Here is a 21,055-nt window from a genome sequence, read left to right on the forward strand (position 1 = left end):
AAAGGCCAAGACTGCCCAAATGTGCCTAATTTGTTTATTAAAAGTGAATTTGTGGAATTTCTTTCCTTCTTAATGCGTTTGAGCCAATTAGTTGTTTTGTGACAAGGTAGGGGCGGTATACAGAAGATAGCCCTATTTGGTAAAAGACCAAGTCCATATTATGGCAAGAAGAGCTATTTAAGAATGTGTTACATAAAGGTTAGTTTACATTAAAAAAAATATATAAAAAAAAAATGAATAAGCAAAAAGAAACCACAGTCCATCAGTACTTTAAGACATGAAGGTCAGTAAAATGCAAAAACCATCAAGCACTATGATGAAACTGGCTCTCAACGCAGTTTCTCTGGGTCCTCCTGCAAGGTAAGCATTTTGTTTATATTGTTGCACGTTTACTTTTAATTTGGAATTACCTATCGTGTGCCTGAAATAGCTGAATCCACACATTTGAGGGGGTGTCTACATACTTCTGTATATATAGTGTTTACCAGAGATAAGAGACTGCTGATATTGCAACCACACAACTCAAATGCCGGTTCACCAGTATGAATAGAAATCACAAACTGCTTTTTTTGTTGAATCTGTCGAGAACTGTTGTTTGCTAAATATAATTATCGTTTGCATCTGCCAATTCATTGGCTGTCCAGTATCTAGATGACCTGTCCCCAGAACTTCCTCTGCAGTTCATATTTTTTCCTTTATATGGTTTCCCTGATGTTGCTACTGCAATCAAGCTGTTTTTACCATCCCTGTAACTATCGCTTCTGCAGAGAGATCGTTTTCTAAACTAAAACTCATAAAGAACTACATAAGAAGCATTAGGCTCTCAGTCTGATATGAGCTTTTGAACCCCTGAGTAAGATACACTCATTGCGCTGGCGCCATCGTACCCTTGATCATGTCATTTGTTCACTAATATCCCCCTTGCAGGGGTGTCTGGTACACCAGTGTCACGAACGAGATGATGTTTTCCGTTTTGCTCTATGACCCCCACAAACATCACGGGACTCGTCTGAAGTCCGTGCCGATCTGCAAATTTCAGTCTGTAGCGTCAGAACAGTTTGGGCTACACACTAATATGTGAGCGTAATAAGGTGAGACTCTCACAAACACACATATGTCGTTTGTTTTGTTCTAGGACGCCCACAAGCCTCACAAGACTCGTCTGATGGTAGCCCGGTACCAGTTAAAAATAATCATGGAAGTACTGTATAGAAGTAGTTTAGTGCCAAAAAAAGGGTGCTAAATATGGGTCAGACACTTTAAAACAATCTTTCTTCAGATACATTTTTTGACTATCAGTTTTTCAATGTATGAATCTGTAATTCAATGGGTTTCTATGTGCTAAAAACATTAAGCTCAAAGCCCTGGGTCTGAACCCTGCAATGTGCAACTGGGTCATGGACTTCCTGATGGGTGGCCCTGGTGAAGGTAGGAAACATCACCTCCAATTCACTGATGCTCCACACTGGAGCACCACAAGGGTGCGTGCTCAGCCCCCTCCTGTACTCCCTGTTCACCCATGACTGCGTGGCCAAGCACGCCTCCAACTCAATCATCAAGTTTGCAGATGACACAACAGTAATAGGCTTGATTACCAACGATGACGAGACAGCCTACAGAGATAAGGTGAGGGCTCTGGGAGCGTGGTGCCTGGAAAAGAACCTCTCACTCAACATCAACAAAACAAAGGACTTCAGGAAACAGGAAATCGTGGACTTCAGGAAACAGCAGAGGGCATACCCCCTTTTCTACATCGACGAGACCGCAGTGGAGAAGGTGGAAAGCTTCAAGTTCCTTGGCGTACACATCACTGATAAACTGAAATGGACCACCCACACAGACAGTGTGGTGAAGAATATGCAACAGAGCCTCTTCAACCTCAGGTGGCTAAAGAAATTTGGCTTGTCACCTAAAACCCTCACAACATTTTACAGATGCCTGGTACTGCACCACCCGCAACCACAAGGCTCTCCGGAGGGTGCTGCGGTCTGCCCAACGCATTGCCAGGGTCAAGCTACCCACCCTCCAGGACACCTATAGCACCCGATGTCACAGGAAGGCCAAAAGGATCATCAAGGACATCAACCACCCAAGCCACTGCCTGTTCACCCCGCTATCATCCAGAAGGCGAGGTCAGTACATGTGCATCAAAGCTGGGACGGAGAGACTGAAAAACATTTTCTATCTTAAAGCCATCAGACTGTTAACCTGTTAGGGCTAGGGGGCAGTATTTACACGGCCGGATAAAAAACGTACCCAATTTAATCTGGTTATTACTACTGTCCAGAAACTAGAATATGCATATAATTATTGGCTTTGGATAGAAAACACCCTAAAGTTTCTAAAACTGTTTGAATGGTGTCTGTGAGTATAACAGAACTCATATGGCAGGCAAAAACCTGAGAAGATTCTGTACAGGAAGTGCCCTCTCTGACCATTCCTTGGGCTTCTTGACTCTTTTTATTGAAAACTTAGGATCTTTGCTGTAACGTGACACTTCCTACGGCTCCCATAGGCTCTCAGAACCCGGGAAAAAGCTGAATGATGTCGAAGCAGACCCTGGCTGAAAAACATTAGCGCCTTTGGTAAGTGGTCTAACAAAGGACAATGAGACTGAGGCGCGTGCACGAGGCGACCCCATGTTTTTATTTTCTCTCTCTTTGTACTAAAACACAGATTCCCGGTCGGAATATTATCGCTTTTTACGAGAAAAATGGCATAAAAATTGATTTTAAACAGCGGTTGACATGCTTCGAAGTACGGTAATGGAATATTTAGAATTTTTTTGTCACGAAACGCATCGGGCGCGTCACCCTTCTTTACACTTTGGATAGTGTCTTGAACGCACGAACAAAACAGAGGATATTTGAACATAACTATGGATTATTTTGAACCAAACGAAAATGTGTTATTGAAGTAGAAGTCCTGGGAGTGCATTCTGACGAAGAACAGCAAAGGTAATAACATTTTTCTTATAGTAAATCTGACTTTGGTGAGGGCTAAACTTGGTGGGTGTCTAAATAGCTAGCCCTGTGATGCCGGGCTATCTACTTAGAATATTGCAAAATGTTCTTTCACCAAAAAGCTATTTTAAAATCGGACATAGCGAGTGCATAGAGGAGTTCTGTATCTATAATTCTTAAAATAATTGTTGTGTTTTTTGTGAACGTTTATCGTGAGTAAACTCACCGGAAGTTTGCGTGTGGTATGCTAGTTCTGAACGTCACATGCTAATGTAAAAAGCAGATTTTTGATATAAATATGAACTTGATTGAACAAAACATGCATGTATTGTATAACATAATGTCCTAGGTGTGTCATCTGATGAAGATCATCAAAGGTTAGTGCTGCATTTAGCTGTGGTTTGGGTTTATGTGACATTATATGCTAGCTTGAAAAATGGGTGTCTGATTATTTCTGGCTGGGTACTCTGCTGACATAATCTAATGTTTTGCTTTCGTTGTAAAGCCTTTTTGAAATCGGACAGTGTGGTTAGATTAACGAGAGTCTTGTCTTTAAAATGGTGTAAAATAGTCATATGTTTGAGAAATTGAAGTAATAGCATTTCTAATGTATTTGAATAACGCGCCACAGGATTCCACTGGCTGTTACGTAGGTGGGACGATTTCGTCCCACCGAGCCCAGAGAGGTTAAACAGCCATCACTAGCACATTAGAGGCTGCTGCCTATAGGCATAGACTAGGAATCAGTGGTCATTTTAAGAAATGGAACACTACTCACTTTAATAATGTTTACATATCTGGTGTTACTCATCTCATACTTATATACTGTATTCTATACTATGGTATCTTAGTCACTGAATAATCTTTACATATCTGGCATTACTCATCTCATGTGTATATACTGCTTTCTATACTATTCTACGGTATCTCATTCACTTAATAATGCTTACATATCTTGCATTAGTTCTCATATGTATAGACTGTTGTACTAAACTATTCACTGTATCTTAGTCCATTCCACTCTGACATCGCTCATCCATATGTATATAGTCTTAATTAATTCATTCCTTCTTAGATGTGTGTGTATTGGGTATATGCTGTGTAATTTGTTAGATATTACTTGTTAGATATTACTGCACTGTCGGAGCTAAAGCACTAGCATTTCGCTACACCCGCAATAACTTCTGCTAATCACATGCATGTGACCAATAACATTTGATTTGACAGGAAACCGAAACAATAATGCCTGGGGAAGGAACCAAAAGGAGTGACAGATATAGTGAAGGTAATCAGGGAGGTGATGGAGTCCAGGTGAGTCTGATGAGGCGCGTAATGATGGTGACAGGTGTGCGTAATAATGAGCAGCCTGGTGACCTAGAGCGCCGGAGAGGGAGTATACGTGACAGTACCCCCTCCGTGACACGCGGCCCCAGCCGCAGGCCAAAGGGACAATCCCGGGGATCAGGAGTGGACCGGTCGCCTCTGCTGAGGTGCGGGAACCTGACGAACCGGCTGGAGTGCGGGAACCTGGTGACCTAGAACGGCGGAGAGGGAGTATACTTGATGGTACCACCTCCTCGACACGCGGCTCCAGCCGCAGGACGCCGACCAAAGGGATGATTCCGGGGACCGGGAGTGGACCGGTCGCCTCTGCTGAGGCGCAGATACCTGACGAACCAGGTGAAGCTGGCTGTGGCGTGGGAGCCTGCCAAGCTTTTCTTATTATTATTTTTATTTTTTTACCTTTATTTAAAAAGGCAAGTCAGTTAAGAACAAATTCTTATTTACCATAACGGCCTAGGAACAGTGGGTTAACTGCCTTGTTCAGTGGCAGATTTTTACCTTGTCAACTCAGGGATTTGATCTAGCAACCTTGTGATGACTGGCCCAATGCTCTAACCATTAGGCTACCTGCCGCCCCAAGTCTTGTTAAGAAGCCTACCGAGTCTTGTTAACCTGGTGAGCTAGCTAAGGCATGAAAGCCTGACGAGCTAACTGAGGCATCCTCGGTAGCCTCGGCAACAGACATTTGTCCAGCCAAACAAGTACTGTGACCCTGACGAGCCGGCTGAGGCATCCTCAGTTGCTCCGGCAGCGGCACCCGGACCCGACCTCACCTTCCAACACCAAAAACACTCCCTCATGCTTCCCTTAGTTGAGGCGTTATTCTGTAACGGGAGTCGGGAAGCAAGTACAGGGAGTGAATATTTAATAAATAAACAAAACATTATACAAAACAAGAAACATGAACAAGACATGAAACTGAAACAGAAACAATAACGCCTGAGGAAGGAATCAAAGGGAGTGACAGATATAGGGAAGGTAATCAGGTGATTGAGTCCAGGTGAGTCTGATGAGGCGCTGGTGCGCATAACGACGGTGACAGGTGTGCGTAATAATGAGCAGCCTGGTGACCTAGAGCGCCGGAGAGGGAGTATACGTGACAATTTTTCTAAAGCTGTTTTATCTCAGAACCCCAAATATAGGATGATAAATGTTCCATCCTCTATGGTCCGTCAAGCTGTACAGCAGCCTAAAGACCACCAGGTTCAATGATAGTTTCCATCCCCAAGCTGTGAGGCAAAACCGCAAGTGACTCACACACATACACACACGGCTAGACTTTGACTGTAGCTTCAGCCTGCAATACTGTATGAATGGTGAGGTCATTTGTCAGTCAGCATTTCAATGTATTTTTATACACAGATAAACTGAACCTTGGCTTGAACCTTGACCCTATTGAATTAAGGGACCGGGACCTTTTGGCAGAAACGCATCTTTGTATTACTGGCATACTCTACTATACTGATACATTTTTTATCATGCAATTGAATAAACTGAACTAAACTAAACACATGAAACCACAGTCCAGGGTCAATATTCACAAAGTGTCTCAGAGTAGGAGAGCTGATCTGGGATCAGTTTAGCCTTTTAGATTATATGGAGGGGGGAGTTTTTTTTGTGTGTGTGTGTGGTGTTCATGTTTTCTGGTGTGTGGTGTTCATCTCTGATGGACCCACAACATTATAGGGTTTTTAAAATCAATACAGCCATAACAATTTACATACAAATATTTAATACTTAGATGTTGACTTATATCAATTACAAGCAATTTAGACAGCGTACATGGTTAATATTTGTCATTTACCTCTGCTAGACAGCATTTATCAATAAAAGCGCTATTCTTTTTTTCTCATAAAATTTTATTTTTGTCAACAAAAATCTATTATAATCAAGACATGGGTGGAATAAATTATGTTAATCTTGAACAAATATAAATGAAACAAGGTTTTCATCACTATTGATGTTTATTGCTTTGAACTGAACAACTTGGAAGGACAAACGATAAATGAGCCCCATTGAACACAAATTAAGGCCAGTCTACACACCTCATGAGGGACAGAGTTTCACTGTGTGTATATTGCAAATGTATTTCTTGCACTTGATGCATATGTACTGTGTCTTCCTGTCTTTCTTTGGTCCACACACATCACAGCGCTTCTTCTGTTTTCTTTTTATTTAACCTAGAATGATGAAAACACTTAGTTCAGGAATTTTACTAACATCTCACTCACTCACATATATAGTTAGCACAGGGCAATGTAGGAGAGTCAGACACACACACACAAATGCAACATCACTCACACTTACTTCCAGTATTGGAGTTGTTGGTTCTGTGGGTCGGCCGGATGGGGCACCAGCATCCTCCTCCTGAATCCTCCCCACGATGGCTGCAAAAGCTGGGGTCTTTGGGATATGTTGCATCCTTTGGTTTAGAGGTTTTTCCAATGCCTTGCCCTGCTCCTCGAGAAAGAGCCGTCACCTCTGGAGCTTCCCTCTGTTCCAATCTGGGTTCAACGCCATCCAAATGACAAACGCATTGTACGCCAAGATGTCCAAGACATTGAAAAATATCACAAGTAACCAGTGTAGGGCTTTTCTTTTGCAGCTGTCACCAGCTTGTCTAAATTGTCTACCCCTCCTTTTGTGGCATTGTAATCCAATATAATGTCTGTTTTTCGATGTTCCTGGCCACAGATTCTACCATCCATATGTATCGTACTCATGAGTACAACATTTTTGTCTTTCTTCGGGACGCAGAACACTAGGGACATGTCGGCCATGAACACAAACTTAGAGGAATTTATAGGCCTGTTCCATGTATTCAACAGCTGAGGTGGGAGCTCTGGCTTGTTTATTTATACTGTTCCTACCATCGTCAGCTTCCCCTTGAGGAGCTCCTGTCCCAGCTTGTGTCAAGTAAAAAAGTTATTGCATGTGATGTTGTGGCCACGAAGTCCCTGTGTCACATCCAGGACAACCCGCATCTCTTGGTTCTTCTCAGGGGATCCTTCATCTGGCTTCCCCATATACACTTGCAAGTTCCACACATATGCAGAAGCAGCATCACAGACAGCCCAGATCTTGATTCCATATTTTATGGGTTTAAACGGTATGTACTGCCTGAAGGGGCAGCGGCACCTAAATGGCATAAGCTGCTCATCAACAGTAACATTGGGCCGTGGATTGTAAAACAGGGGAAGGCGGTCCACCCACTTGTCCCACACTGACCTGATTGCAGCTAGCTTGTCTCTTTGCCGCCGAGCTGGTCTGGTGTCTCGGTTATCGAAGCAGATAATCCTGGCAACAATGTGGAAGTTTTCCAGAGACATTGTTGGACTGAAAATGTATCTCTCAGTTTTTGCATCCCACAGGGATTCTGTGGATTCCCCATTGGATGTGAAAAAACCAGCAAGGATAAGAACCCCAAAGTATGTATGTAAATGAGTTTGGTCCATCTCCTTCCATCTCTCTCCAAAAACACACCTTCCCTCCAAATTAGTGCAGTCCAGAATGATTTTCTGCATGGTGTCTGGGATGAACAGTTCAAAAGAAGACTTTATGTCCTACACATGAGTAACTGCCATCCACCTCGGCCCTGGTTGCATCCTTATCACATTGGCAGCCATGTGGGGTGGCTCATTCCTTGTGCAAGAAGACCATTCAATTTCAAAATTTTTTGACATCCATATTTCTTCTCCTGCAGGCTGCTGACGGGCTGGTCCTGGGGCTGGCTGCTGACGGGCTGGGGCTGGCTGCTGACGGGCTGGTCCTGTGGCTGGCTGCTGACGGGCTGGTCCTGTGGCTGGCTGCTGACGGGCTGGTCCTGGGGCTGGCTGCTGACGGGCTGGTCCTGTGGCTGGCTGCTGACGGGCTGGTCCTGTGGCTGGCTGCTGACGGGCTGGTCCTGGGGCTGGTTGCTGACGGGCTGGTCCTGTGGCTGGCTGCTGACGGGCTGGTCCTGTGGCTGGCTGCTGACGGGCTGGTCCTGGGGCTGGTTGCTGACGGGCTGGTCCTGTGGCTGGCTGCTGACGGGCTGGTCCTGGGGCTGGTTGCTGACGGGCTGGTCCTGTGGCTGGTTGCTGACGGGCTGGTCCTGTGGCTGGTTGCTGACGGGCTGGTCCTGGGGCTGGTTGCTGACGGGCTGGTCCTGTGGCTGGCTGCTGACGGGCTGGTCCTGGGGCTGGCTGCTGACGGGCTGGTCCTGTGGCTGGTTGCTGACGGGCTGGTCCTGTGGCTGGTTGCTGACGGGCTGGTCCTGGGGCTGGTTGCTGACGGGCTGGTCCTGTGGCTGGCTGCTGACGGGCTGGTCCTGGGGCTGGCTGCTGACGGGCTGGTCCTGTGGCTGGCTGATGGTCAATCTCAACCTCTTCTTACAACTCACTATCAGACTCTGAATTGACAGAGACATGATCCTCATATTCTGAAAATTCTTCATCTTCCAAAGTGGAAGACGCTCCTTCCACACTAGCTTCTCTCTCTGCAAAAAAAATGTCTATGGCCCTCTGAGCAGAGATTATTTTGCTATACTGATTGATTGTAAGCAGCCACACATGCAAAGCTATTTATTTATTGTGGCCCTCCCCCAATTTGCACCTGGCTGGGGTAGAGTGAGGGAAAATACTATATATTTTTTTTTACAATTTATCATAATAATGTATTGAAATAATGTGTTGTTATAACATTGTGCAGGTTCCTGCAAGACACTGTAGTTTCACACACTACAAAGGGTAAAGAGTGCAACAAAAGTGGGAGACATGCAGACAGGCAGGGAGACAGACAGGTTCTTGGTGCTATGTTGAAACAGCAGGCCCGGAGATGAGGAAGACAGAGTGCAGGCACACAGAAAACCTTTTTGTTTCATTTTTACTTGTTTTCACCTACAGTGGACCTGAACACCACATATGTAATATAAATATGTAGGGGGGTACAGTGGACCTGAACACCACATATGTAATATACATGTGTAGGGGGTGCACAGTGTGCACTCAATGAAAATGTGTTATTTTACATGTTCTTCACAGAAAATCATCACACAAGCTTTAAAGGGTAGAGGAGTTTAATATTGCACAAAGATTGTGGCTTCTATCAATGTAATTGTCTGCATTATTTCCAATCCCCCATATATATATATATATATATATATATATATATTTTAAAAAAATGTAAATATATATATATATTCATATTATATACTGCTCCAAAAAATTAAGGGAACACTTAAACAACACAATGTAACTCCAAGTCAATCACACTTCTGTGAAATCAAACTGTCCACTTAGGAAGCCACACTGATTGACTATAAATTTCACATGCTGTTGTGCAAATGAAATAGACAACCGGTGGAAATTATAGGCAATTAGCAAGACACACCCAATAAAGGAGTGGTTCGGCAGGTGGTGACCACAGACCACTTCTCAGTTCCTATGCTTCCTGGCTGATGTTTTGGTCACTTTTGAATGCTGGCGGTGCTTTCACTCTAGTGGTAGCATGAGACGGAGTCTACAACCCACACAAGTGGCTCAGGTAGTGCAGCTCATCAGGATGGCACATCAATGCGAGCTGTGGCAAGAAGGTTTGCTGTGTCTGTCAGCGTAGTGTCCAGAGCATGGAGGCGCTACCAGGAGACAGGCCAGTACATCAGGAGACGTGGAGGAGGCCGTAGGAGGGCAACAACCCAGCAGCAGGACCGCTACCTCCGCCTTTGTGCAAGGAGGAGCAGGAGGAGCACTGCCAGAGCCCTGCAAAATGACATCCAGCAGGCCACAAATGTGCATGTGTCTGCTCAAACGGTCAGAAAACGACTCCATGAGGGTGGTATGAGGGCCCGACGTCCACAGGTGGGGGTTGTGCTTACAGCCCAACACCGTGCAGGACGTTTGGCATTTGCCAGAGAACACCAAGATTGGCAAATTCGCCACTGGCGCCCTGTGCTCTTCACAGATGAAAGCAGGTTCACACTGAGCACATGTGACAGACGTGACAGAGTCTGGAGACGCCGTGGAGAACGTTCTGCTGCCTCCAACATCCTCCAGCATGACCGGTTTGGCGGTGGGTCAGTCATGGTGTGGGGTGGCATTTCTTTGAGGGGCCGCACAGCCCTCCATGTGCTTGCCAGAGGTAGCCTGACTGCCATTAGGTACCGAGATGAGATCCTCAGACCCCTTGTGAGTTCATATGCTGGTGCGGTTGGCCCTGGGTTCCTCCTAATGCAAGACAATGCTAGACCTCATGTGGCTGGAGTGTGTCAGCAGTTCCTGCAAGAGGAAGGCATTGATGCTATGGACTGGCCCACCCGTTCCCCAGACCTGAATCCAATTGAGCACATCTGGGACATCATGTCTCGCTCCATCCACCAACGCCACGTTGCACCACAGACTGTCCAGGAGTTGGCGGATGCTTTAGTCCAGGTCTGGGAGGAGATCCCTCAGGAGACCATCCTCCACCTCATCAGGAGCATGCCAAGGCATTGTAGGGAGGTCATACAGGCACGTGGAGGCCACACACACTACTGAGCCTCAATTTGACTTGTTTTAAGGACATTACATCAAAGTTGGATCAGCCTGTAGTGTGGTTTTCCACTTTAATTTTGAGTGTGACTCCAAATCCAGACCTCCATGGGTTGATAAATTGGATTTCCATTGATTATTTTTGTGTGATTTTGTTGTCAGCACATTCAACTATGTAAAGAAAAAATAATTTAATAAGATTATTTCATTCATTCAGATCTAGGATGTGTTATTTTAGTGTTCCCTTTATTTTTTTGAGCAGTGTATATTTAAACATTTAAATATATTTTTATTCTTTATCATTTTCTCCTAACGCTTCCACCCCTCCCCTAATTGAAGTAAGCCAATGGACAACAATTCTTAGTTCAGCACTCCTACTGTGAGACACTTTATGAATACTGGACCTGATGTAACAACCAAAACACAGGTCAAAACATAACAAAAAGTAAAGGATACAGTAAGTCTTACCCTCAAATATACGATAAGTTACAACAACAAAAAACACAACCAAAAAACTATATTTCAAGATATCGCCAAGCGTACTTATAGAGTGAAGTGAAGGGGAGGGGTCTTGTACTGTGAGCCAAGTTACTGTCAGTTAGTGTGAATTCTGTGGTTGACACATATTTTAGTCATTAAGATGCATGATGACCAGACCAGCATGTCTGAAAAGGGATATCACTGTATTTCAATAGAAATTGTGCAACAGACTGCATATCTATTGGCCTTTCTTTTTGAGGAGTGGGACTACATTTCTTTTATTAGCTAAATGTGTCATATTTTCAATGTGATATTTTGACTACACAAAGAACCATTTAAACAATGTGTCGACTACAGAAGGCTTGGTGCGGTTACAAGGTGATTTGTGACACACGCTCACACACACATACACACACAGGCCCATTAGTTCCAGTTAAAGAAAATCTTAACCCTACAGCATACAATGACATTCTATATGATTCTGTGGTTCCAACTTTGTGGCAACAGTTTGGGGAAGGCCCTTTCCTGTTTCAGCATGACAATCCCCCTGTGCACAAAGCAAGGTCCATACATAAATGGTTTGTCGAGATTGGTGTGGGAGAAGTGTACTTTGCTGTACAGAGCGCTGACATCACCCCATCGAACACCTTTGGGATGAATTGAAATGCTGACTGCAAGCCAGGCCTAATCGCCCAACCTCGGTCCTCGACCTCACTAATCGTCTTGTGGCTGAATGTAAGCAAGTCACACAGCAATGTTCCAAAATCTACTGGAAAGCCTTCTCAAAAGAGTGTAGGCTGTTATAGCAGGGACCTACTTCATATTAATGCTCATGATTTTGGAATGAGATATTCGACGAGCAGATGTCCACATACTTTTGGTCATGTAGTGTAGGTACCCTGTACACACACAGAGCATCTGTAGTGAAGGCCCATAAAGCCCATAGAGTCTGCATCAAAGTCTAGAGAGCTGGTTGTTATGGATGTAGAAACGTTAAAACACACATCCTACACAGTATAGATGTCAACCCTACTCCCTATCAGTCTGGTCCTGCAGGGCCCTCAGATAAATCCACTATGTCATTCACACACATGGGCGCGAACACAAACACACACACTGCAGTGTTACAATGTTTGTTTGCATGTCTTTTTTACCCTGGTTATTCATTTCATCCCTAAGTAGATCAACACTCCTACACTGAGACACTTTATGAATACTGACCCTGATGTAACAACCAAAACACAGGTCAAAACATAACAAGAAGTAAATGATACATTACCCTCAAGAATATGTCTAATGAATAAATACAAATAACCAGAAACTATATTTCCAGATATTATCAAGAGTACTTACAGAGTGAAGTGAAGGGGAGAGGTCTTGTACAGTGAGTCAACTGACTGGTAGTGAGTGGGAGCTGTCATTTATGTGGTTTTATGTGATTGAGACATATTTAAAGTAGTCAGGACAAAAGTAGCTGATACAGAACTGTCCTTTCTTCCTCTTTAATACATTAACATGCATGACGTAGAGACCAGTGTGTCAGAGAAGGAAGTTTACTGTATTAGAGTGGGCCCTACATTTCCACTTTCTATTCAATACAGAACCATGTTAACAATATGTTGACTATTCTATTTGGAATGTTTATAATATCTTAGAATGTGTTGCCTTGTCCCTCTGAGTTCTACATGGAACAGGTCAAAGTTTCATTTACATTTGGTCAGTTCCATGATGTCATTCATTCTATTCTACAAACACATTCAATTTACACTCCTCATCAGCTGCATCAAAGTGGTACTGAAGGTTCCAGTGTTCTAGACTAGAGTTCTCCCTACTGGCATCTCAACATTACTGCACCATCCTAATAATAATGTCCTCAATAATGTTGGACTAATAACAACATTACAAACTGACAATACATCAGATAGAATGGTGAAACACAACACTGGCTACTTGACAAAGTCACATTTAATCACAAACACTGATGTCTGTAGTAGTACAACATGCCACTATCATATTACGTCCATATGCTGTATAGACTAATGTAGCCTGTTATCCATATATAGTCGAATGTAGCCTGTTATCCATATATAGTCTAATGTAGCCTGTTATCCATATATAGTCTAATGTAGCCTGTTATCCATATATAGTCTAATGTAGCCTGTTATCCATGTATAGTCTAATGTAGCCTGTTATCTATATATAGTCTAATGTAGCCTGTTATCCATATATAGTCTAATGTAGCCTGTTATCCATATATAGTCTAATGTAGCCTGTTATCCATATATAGTCTAATGTAGCCTGTTATCCATATATAGTCTAATGTAGCCTGTTATCTATATATAGTCTAATGTAGCCTGTTATCCATATATAGTCTAATGTAGCCTGTTATCCATATATAGTCTAATGTAGCCTGTTATCCATATATAGTCTAATGTAGCCTGTTATCCATATATAGTCTAATGTAGCCTGTTATCCATATATAGTCTAATGTAGCCTGTTGTCCATATATAGTCTAATGTAGCCTGTTGTCCATATATAGTCTAATGTAGCCTGTTGTACATATATAGTCTAATGTAGCCTGTTATCTATATATAGTCTAATGTAGCCTGTTATCCATATATAGTCTAATGTAGCCTGTTATCCATATATAGTCTAATGTAGCCTGTTATCCATATATAGTCTAATGTAGCCTGTTGTCCATATATAGTCTAATGTAGCCTGTTGTCCATATATAGTCTAATGTAGCCTGTTGTACATATATAGTCTAATGTAGCCTGTTGTACATATATAGTCTAATGTAGCCTGTTGTACATATACTATTCTGTGAATATAAAGTGCTAATGAAGGACATTCAGTATAATGTCCATATAAATAACTATGATATGGTTCAGGCTGTAGAGGTCTATGGATGACAGGAAGATGATGCTGAGTCAGTTCATCTAATCCAAAAAAATTACTTGCAGTGCAGAGAAATAAGAAGTGTCCTACTGAAAGTGAATTCTGGTGTTGATACATTTTAAAAGTAGCCTAAATGGGCGTTAAGACATTAACATGCATAAACAGCATGTCAGAAAAGGGTAACATTTCTTTTGAGGAGTGGTCCTACATTTTTTAAAGAGGCAAAATGTGACCCATTCCCATCACTCCTCATCAGCTGCATCAAAGTGGTACAGAAGGTTCCAGTGTTCTAGAGTAGAGCTCTCCCTACTGGCATCTCAACATTACTGCAGCCTCCATTCCTCATATGATGTACTCATTCATTTGGGGAAGTAATAAGAATACATTGAATGGAGGGTGTTCCTTCATTCCAGCCAATACAATGTCTCTATCCTCCTGTATCTCTGCCCACCAGCCTCCTCTGTTGTACAGTACTGGTAGTAGCTTTATCAAGCAGAGGCATTAATGAACATCACCACAGCCTGCTGTATTGACTGTGTGGACTATTGTAGTCTGCTGTCCATAAATAATGCCATTATCAGACTCAACAATCCGAAGCAATTTACAGTCATCTGCATACATTTTACATATGGGTGGTCCTGGTAACCAAACCCATTACGTTGCAGATGCCATGTTCTACCAACTGAGCTACAGAGAACAATATTCTGTATAGTCTAATGTTTCACATGTTTCTCACTGTGTCTCATGTTAATACTACTCCTAAACACAACCCACCATCACTGTGTCTCATGTTAATACTACTCCTAAACACAACCCACCATCACTGTGTGTCATGTTTATACTACTCCTAAACACAACCCACCTTCACTGTGTGTCATGTTAATACTACTCCTAAACACAACCCACCATCACTGTGTGTCATGTTTATACTACTCCTAAACACAACCCACCATCACTGTGTCTCATGTTAATACTACTCCTAAACACAACCCACCATCACTGTGTCTCATGTTAATACTACTCCTAAACACAACCCACCATCACTGTGTCTCATGTTAATACTACTCCTAAACACAACCCACCATCACTGTGTCTCATGTTAATACTACTCCTAAACACAACCCACCATCACTGTGTCTCATGTTAATACTACTCCTAAACACAACCCACCATCACTGTGTCTCATGTTAATACTACTCCTAAACACAACCCACCATCACTGTGTATCATGTTAATACTACTCCTAAAGCTCATACGAAGCATCCATTCAATCACTCTTACTTTATGCCATTTTCAAAATGTCTCCACAACAATCTATTGCTCTCAGAGCTCTAAAAAAGCATGCACAAGTCTTCATGTAAAACCACATGTACAACGTACATCCCATCTTTTGTAGCATAAGATATAGTTCAGTATTTGTCAAGGGTGCCAATAATTTTGGTCGTGACTGTATGTGCCACAATCCGATTAATATGTAAAAATACATTTACACTCACACACACAGAAACAGACACATAACCCACACACACACACAGTTATACTTGACCCTGTTTTACTTTGACAGTGAACTTGACCCTATTGAATGGAGATCTGGGTATTACTGGCATACTCTACTGATCATGTTTTGAACATGTAATTGAATAAACTGAACTAAACTAAACACATGAAACCACAGTCCAGGATCAGTATTCACAAAGTGTATCAGAGTAGGAGAGCTGATCTGGGATCAGTTTAGCCTTTTAGATCATAATGAAATGGACCGTCTGAGACACTTTATGAATACAGGCCCTGATGTAACAACCAAAACACAGTTCAAAATAAACCAACACGTACAAAGATACAGGAAGTCATGTGATGTATGGCTAAAAACATCAAAACTAAAACTATATTCCAAGATATCGTCAAGTGTACTTACAGAGTGAAGTGAAGGAGAGAGGTCTTGAACAGTTAGTCAACTTACTGTCACTGCGTGGAAACAAGAAGTAGTCTACTGTAAGTATTAGTAGAAACAGGCGTAGCCTAAGTGTGAGTTCTGTGGTTGACACATTTAAAAGTAGCCTAGTCAGGTCATTAACATGCAGCAACAGCATGTCACATAAGGGATGTTACTGTATCTAAATAGAAAATGGTCTAAAGTCAGCATACTGTAGTTGCATTTCTTTATTTGAGGAGTGGGCCTACATGTTTTACAAGAGATAAAATGTGACCCATTCCCATCCCTCCACATCAGCTGGTACTGAAGGTTCCAGAACAGATGAAAGGGGAGTATCTTTGGTTCCAGTGTTCTAGACTAGAGCTCTCCCTACTGACATCTCAACATTACTGCAGCTTCCAGGCTTCATATGTCCCTAGAGTCTGATGAAAATATACAAAATAGAAGGTAGAAAATGTCAAAAATATATATAGAATAAAACAGTCACGCACGTAAAAATATCAAATCAAAATCAAATCAAATCAAATTTATTTATATAGCCCTTCGTACATCAGCTGAAATCTCAAAGTGCTGTACAGAAACCCAGCCTAAAACCCCAAACAGCAAGCAATGCATGTGAAAGAAGCACGGTGGCTGGGAAAAACTCCCTAGGAAAAACTCCTGAGAAAGGCCAAAAACCTAGGAAGAAACCTAGAGAGGAACCAGGCTATGAGGGGTGGCCAGTCCTCTTCTGGCTGTGCCGGGTGGATATTATAACAGAACATGGTCAAGATGTTAAAATGTTCGTAAATGACCAGCATGGTCAAATAATAATAATCATAGTAATTGTCGAGGGTGCAACAAGCACGTCCGGTGAACAGGTCAGGGTTCCGTAGCCGCAGGCAGAACAGTTGAAACTGGAGCAGCAGCATGGCCAGGTGGACTGGGGACAGCAAGGAGTCATCATGCCAGGTAGTCCTAGGGCTCAGGTCCTCCGAGAGAAAGAAAGAAAGAAAGAGAGAATTAGAGAGAGCATATTTACATTCACACAGGACACCGGATAAGACAAGAGAATACTCCAGATGTAACAGACTGACCCTAGCCCCCCGACACATAAACTACTGCAGCATAAATACTGGAGGCTGAGACAGGAGGGATCAGAAGACACTGTGGCCCCATCCGATGATACCCCCGGACAGGGCCAAACAGGCAGGATATAACCCCACCCACTTTGCCAAAGCACAGCCCCCACACCACTAGAGGGATATCTACAACCACCAACTTACCGTCCGAAGACAAGGCCGAGTATAGCCCACAAAGATGTCCGCCACGGCACAACCCAAGGGGGGGGCGCCAACCCAGACAGGAAGACCACGTCAGTGGCTCAACCTACTCAAGTGACGCACCCCTCCCATGGACGGCATGGAAGAACACCAGTAAGTCAGTGACTCAGCCCCTGTAAAAGGGTTAGAGGCAGAGAATCCCAGTGGGAAGAGGGGAACCGACAAGGCAGAGACAGCAAGGGCGGTTCGTTGCTCCAGCCTTTCCGTTCACCTTCACACTCCTGGGCCAGACTATACTTAATCATAGGACCTACTGAAGAGATAAGTCTTCAGTAAAGACTTAAAGGTTGAGACTGAGTCTGCGTCTCTCACATGGGTAGGCAGACCATTCCATAAAAATGGAGCTCTATAGGAGAAAGCCCTACCTCCAGCCGTTTGCTTAGAAATTCTAGGGACAATTAGGAGGCCTGCGTCTTGTGACCGTAGCGTACGTGTAGGTATGTACGGCAGGACCAAATCGGAAAGATAGGTAGGAGCAAGCCCATGTAATGCTTTGTAGGTTAGCAGTAAAACCTTGAAATCAGCCCTTGCCTTAACAGGAAGCCAGTGTAGGGAAGCTAGCACTGGAGTAATATGATCAAATTTTTTGGTTCTAGTCAGGATTCTAGCAGCCGTATTTAGCACTAACTGAAGTTTGTTTAGTGCTTTATCCGGGTAGCCGGAAAGTAGAGCATTGCAGTAGTCGAGCCTAGAAGTAACAAAAGCATGGATTAATTTTTCTGCGTCATTTTTGGACAGAAAGTTTCTGATTTTTGCAATGTTACGTAGATGGAAAAAAGCTGTCCTTGAAGCAGTCTTGATATGTTCTTCAAAAGAGAGATCAGGGTCCAGAGTAACGCCGAGGTCCTTCACAGTTTTATTTGAGACGACTGTACAACCATCCAGATTAATTGTCAGATTCAACAGAAGATCTCTTTGTTTCTTGGGACCTAGGACAAGCATCTCTGTTTTGTCCGAGTTTAAAAGTAGAAAATTTGCAGCCATCCACTTCCTTATGTCTGAAACACAGGCTTCTAGCGAGAGCAATTTTGGGGCTTCACCATGTTTCATTGAAATGTACAGCTGTGTGTCGTCCGCATAGCAGTGAAATTTAACATTATGTTTTCGAATGACATCCCCAAGAGGTAAAATATATAGTGAAAACAATAGTGGTCCTAGAACGGAACCTTGAGGAACACCGAAATTTACAATTGATTTGTCAGAGGACGAACCATTCACAGAGACAAACTGATATCTTTCCGACAGATAAGATCTAAACCAGGCCAGAACTTGTCCATGTAGACCAATTTGGGTTTCCAATCTCTCCAAAAGAATGTGGTGATCGATGGTATCAAAAGCGGCACTAAGATCTAGGAGCATGAGGACAGATGCAGAGCCTCGGTCTGACGTCATTAAAAGGTCATTTACCACCTTCACAAGTGCAGTCTCAGTGCTATGATGGGGTCTAAAACCAGACTGAAGCGTTTCGTATACATTGTTTGTCTTCAGGAAGGCAGTGAGTTGCTGCGCAACAACTTTTTCTAAAATTTTTGAGAGGAATGGAAGATTCGATATAGGCCGATAGTTTTTTATAATTTCTGGGTCAAGATTCGGCTTTTTCAAGAGAGGCTTTATTACTGCCACTTTTAGTGAGCTTGGTACACATCCGGTGGATAGAGAGCCGTTTATTATGTTCAACATAGGAGGGCCAAGCACAGGAAGCAGCTCTTTCAGTAGTTTAGTTGGAATAGGGTCCAGTATGCAGCTTGAGGGTTTGGAGGCCATGATTATTTTCATCATTGTGTCAAGAGATATAGTACTAAAACACTTTAGTATCTCCCTTGAGCCAAGGTCCTGGCAGAGTTGTGCAGACTCTGGACAATGAAGCCCTGGAGGAATACCCAGATTTAAAGAGGAGACAATTACTGCATTACTGCTGAAGTGAAAGCCATCCTCCATTTGCGAATGCTGCTTTTTAGTTAGCTTTGCGACAGTGTCAAAAAGATATTTCGGATTGTTCTTATTTTCCTCAATTAAGTTGGAAAAATAGGATGATCGTGCAGCAGTGAGGGCTCTTCGATACTGCACGGTACTGTCTTTCCAAGCTAGTCGGAAGACTTCCAGTTTAGTGTGGCGCCATTTCCGTTCCAATTTTCTGGAAGCTTGCTTCAGAGCTCGTGTATTATCTGTATACCAGGGAGCTAGTTTCTTATGACAGATGTTTTTAATTTTTAGGGGTGCAACTGCATCTAGGGTATTGCGCAAGGTTGAATTGAGTTCCTCGGTTAGGTGGTTAACTGATTCTTGTCCTCTGACGTCCTTGGGTAGGCAGAGGGAGTCTGGAAGGGCATCAAGGAATCTTTGGGTTGTCTGAGAATTTATAGCACGACTTTTAATCTTCCTTGGTTGGGGTCTGAGCAGATTATTTGTTGCAATTGTAAACGCAATAAAATGGTGGTCCGATAATCCAGGATTATGAGGAAAAACATTAAGATCCACAACATTTATTCCATGGGACAAAACTAGGTCCAGAGTATGACTGTGGCAGTGAGTAGGTCCAGAGACATGTTGGACAAAACCCACTGAGTCGATGATGGCTCCGAAAGCCTTTTGGAGTGGGTCTGTGGACTTTTCCATGTGAATGTTAAAGTCACCAAAAATTAGAATATTATCTGCTATGACTACAAGATCCGATAGGAATTCAGGGAACTCAGTAAGGAACACTGCATATGGCCCAGGAGGCCTGTAAACAGTAGCTATAAAAAGTGATTGAGTAGGCTGCATAGATTTCATGACTAGAAGCTCAAAAGACGAAAACGTCATTGTTTTTTTTTTTGTAAATTGAAATTTGCTATCGTAAATGTTAGCAACACCTCCGCCTTTGCCGGATGCACGGGGGGTTTGGTCACTAGTGTAACCAGGGGGTGAGGCCTCATTTAACACAGTAAATTCATCAGGCTTAAGCCATGTTTCAGTCAGGCCAATCACATCAAGATTATGATCAGTGATTAGTTCATTGACTATAACTGCCTTGGAAGTGAGGGATCTAACATTAAGTAACCCAATTTTGAGATGTGAAGTATCACAATCTCTTTCAATAATGGCAGGAATGGAGGAGGTCTTTATACTAGTAAGATTACTGAAGCGAACACCGCCATTTTTAATTTTGCCCAACCAAGATCGAGGCACAGACACGGTCTCAATGGGGAAAGCTGAGCTGACTACGCTAACTGTGCTCGTGGCAGACTCCACTAAGCTGGCAGGCTGGCTAACAGCCTGTTGCCTGGCCTGCACCCTATTTCATTGTGGAGCTAGAGGAGTTAGAGCCCTGTCTATGTTCGTAGATAAGATGAGAGCACCCCTCCAGCTAGGATGGAGTCCGTCACTCCTCAGCAGGCCAGGCTTGGTCCTGTTTGTGGGTGAATCCCAGAAAGAGGGCCAGTTATCTACAAATTCTATATTTTGGGAGGGGCAGAAAACAGTTTTCATCCAGCGATTGAGTTGTGAGACTCTGCTGTAGAGCTCATCACTCCCCCTAACTGGGAGGGGGCCAGAGACAATTACTCGATGCCGACACATCTTTCTAGCTGATTTACACGCTGAAGCTATATTGCGCTTGGTGACCTCTGA

General features: G+C 43.2%; 1 protein-coding gene across 6 annotated transcripts in view; it reads right to left on the bottom strand.

The window, feature by feature from the left end:
* LOC115178712 (uncharacterized) overlaps positions 1-21,055 on the bottom strand; it is a 361,651-nt gene that overhangs the window by 285,943 nt on the left and 54,653 nt on the right. For 2 of the 6 annotated variants that reach the window (XM_029739991.1, XM_029739990.1), the window contains exon 1: positions 16,107-16,608. The exons of 2 other annotated variants lie outside the window; for them this stretch is intronic. In XM_029739991.1, the coding sequence (XP_029595851.1) occupies positions 16,107-16,281 (175 nt within the window). In that variant the 5' untranslated portion in view covers positions 16,282-16,608. Of the gene's footprint in view, positions 1-12,646; positions 13,350-16,106; positions 16,609-21,055 lie in introns of those variants that run through there. 2 more of the 6 variants (XM_029739985.1, XM_029739989.1) reach the window with 2 other exon arrangements.

This window comes from Salmo trutta, chromosome 38 (genome assembly GCF_901001165.1).
Source record: "Salmo trutta chromosome 38, fSalTru1.1, whole genome shotgun sequence".
In the NCBI taxonomy this organism is placed as follows: domain Eukaryota; kingdom Metazoa; phylum Chordata; class Actinopteri; order Salmoniformes; family Salmonidae; genus Salmo; species Salmo trutta.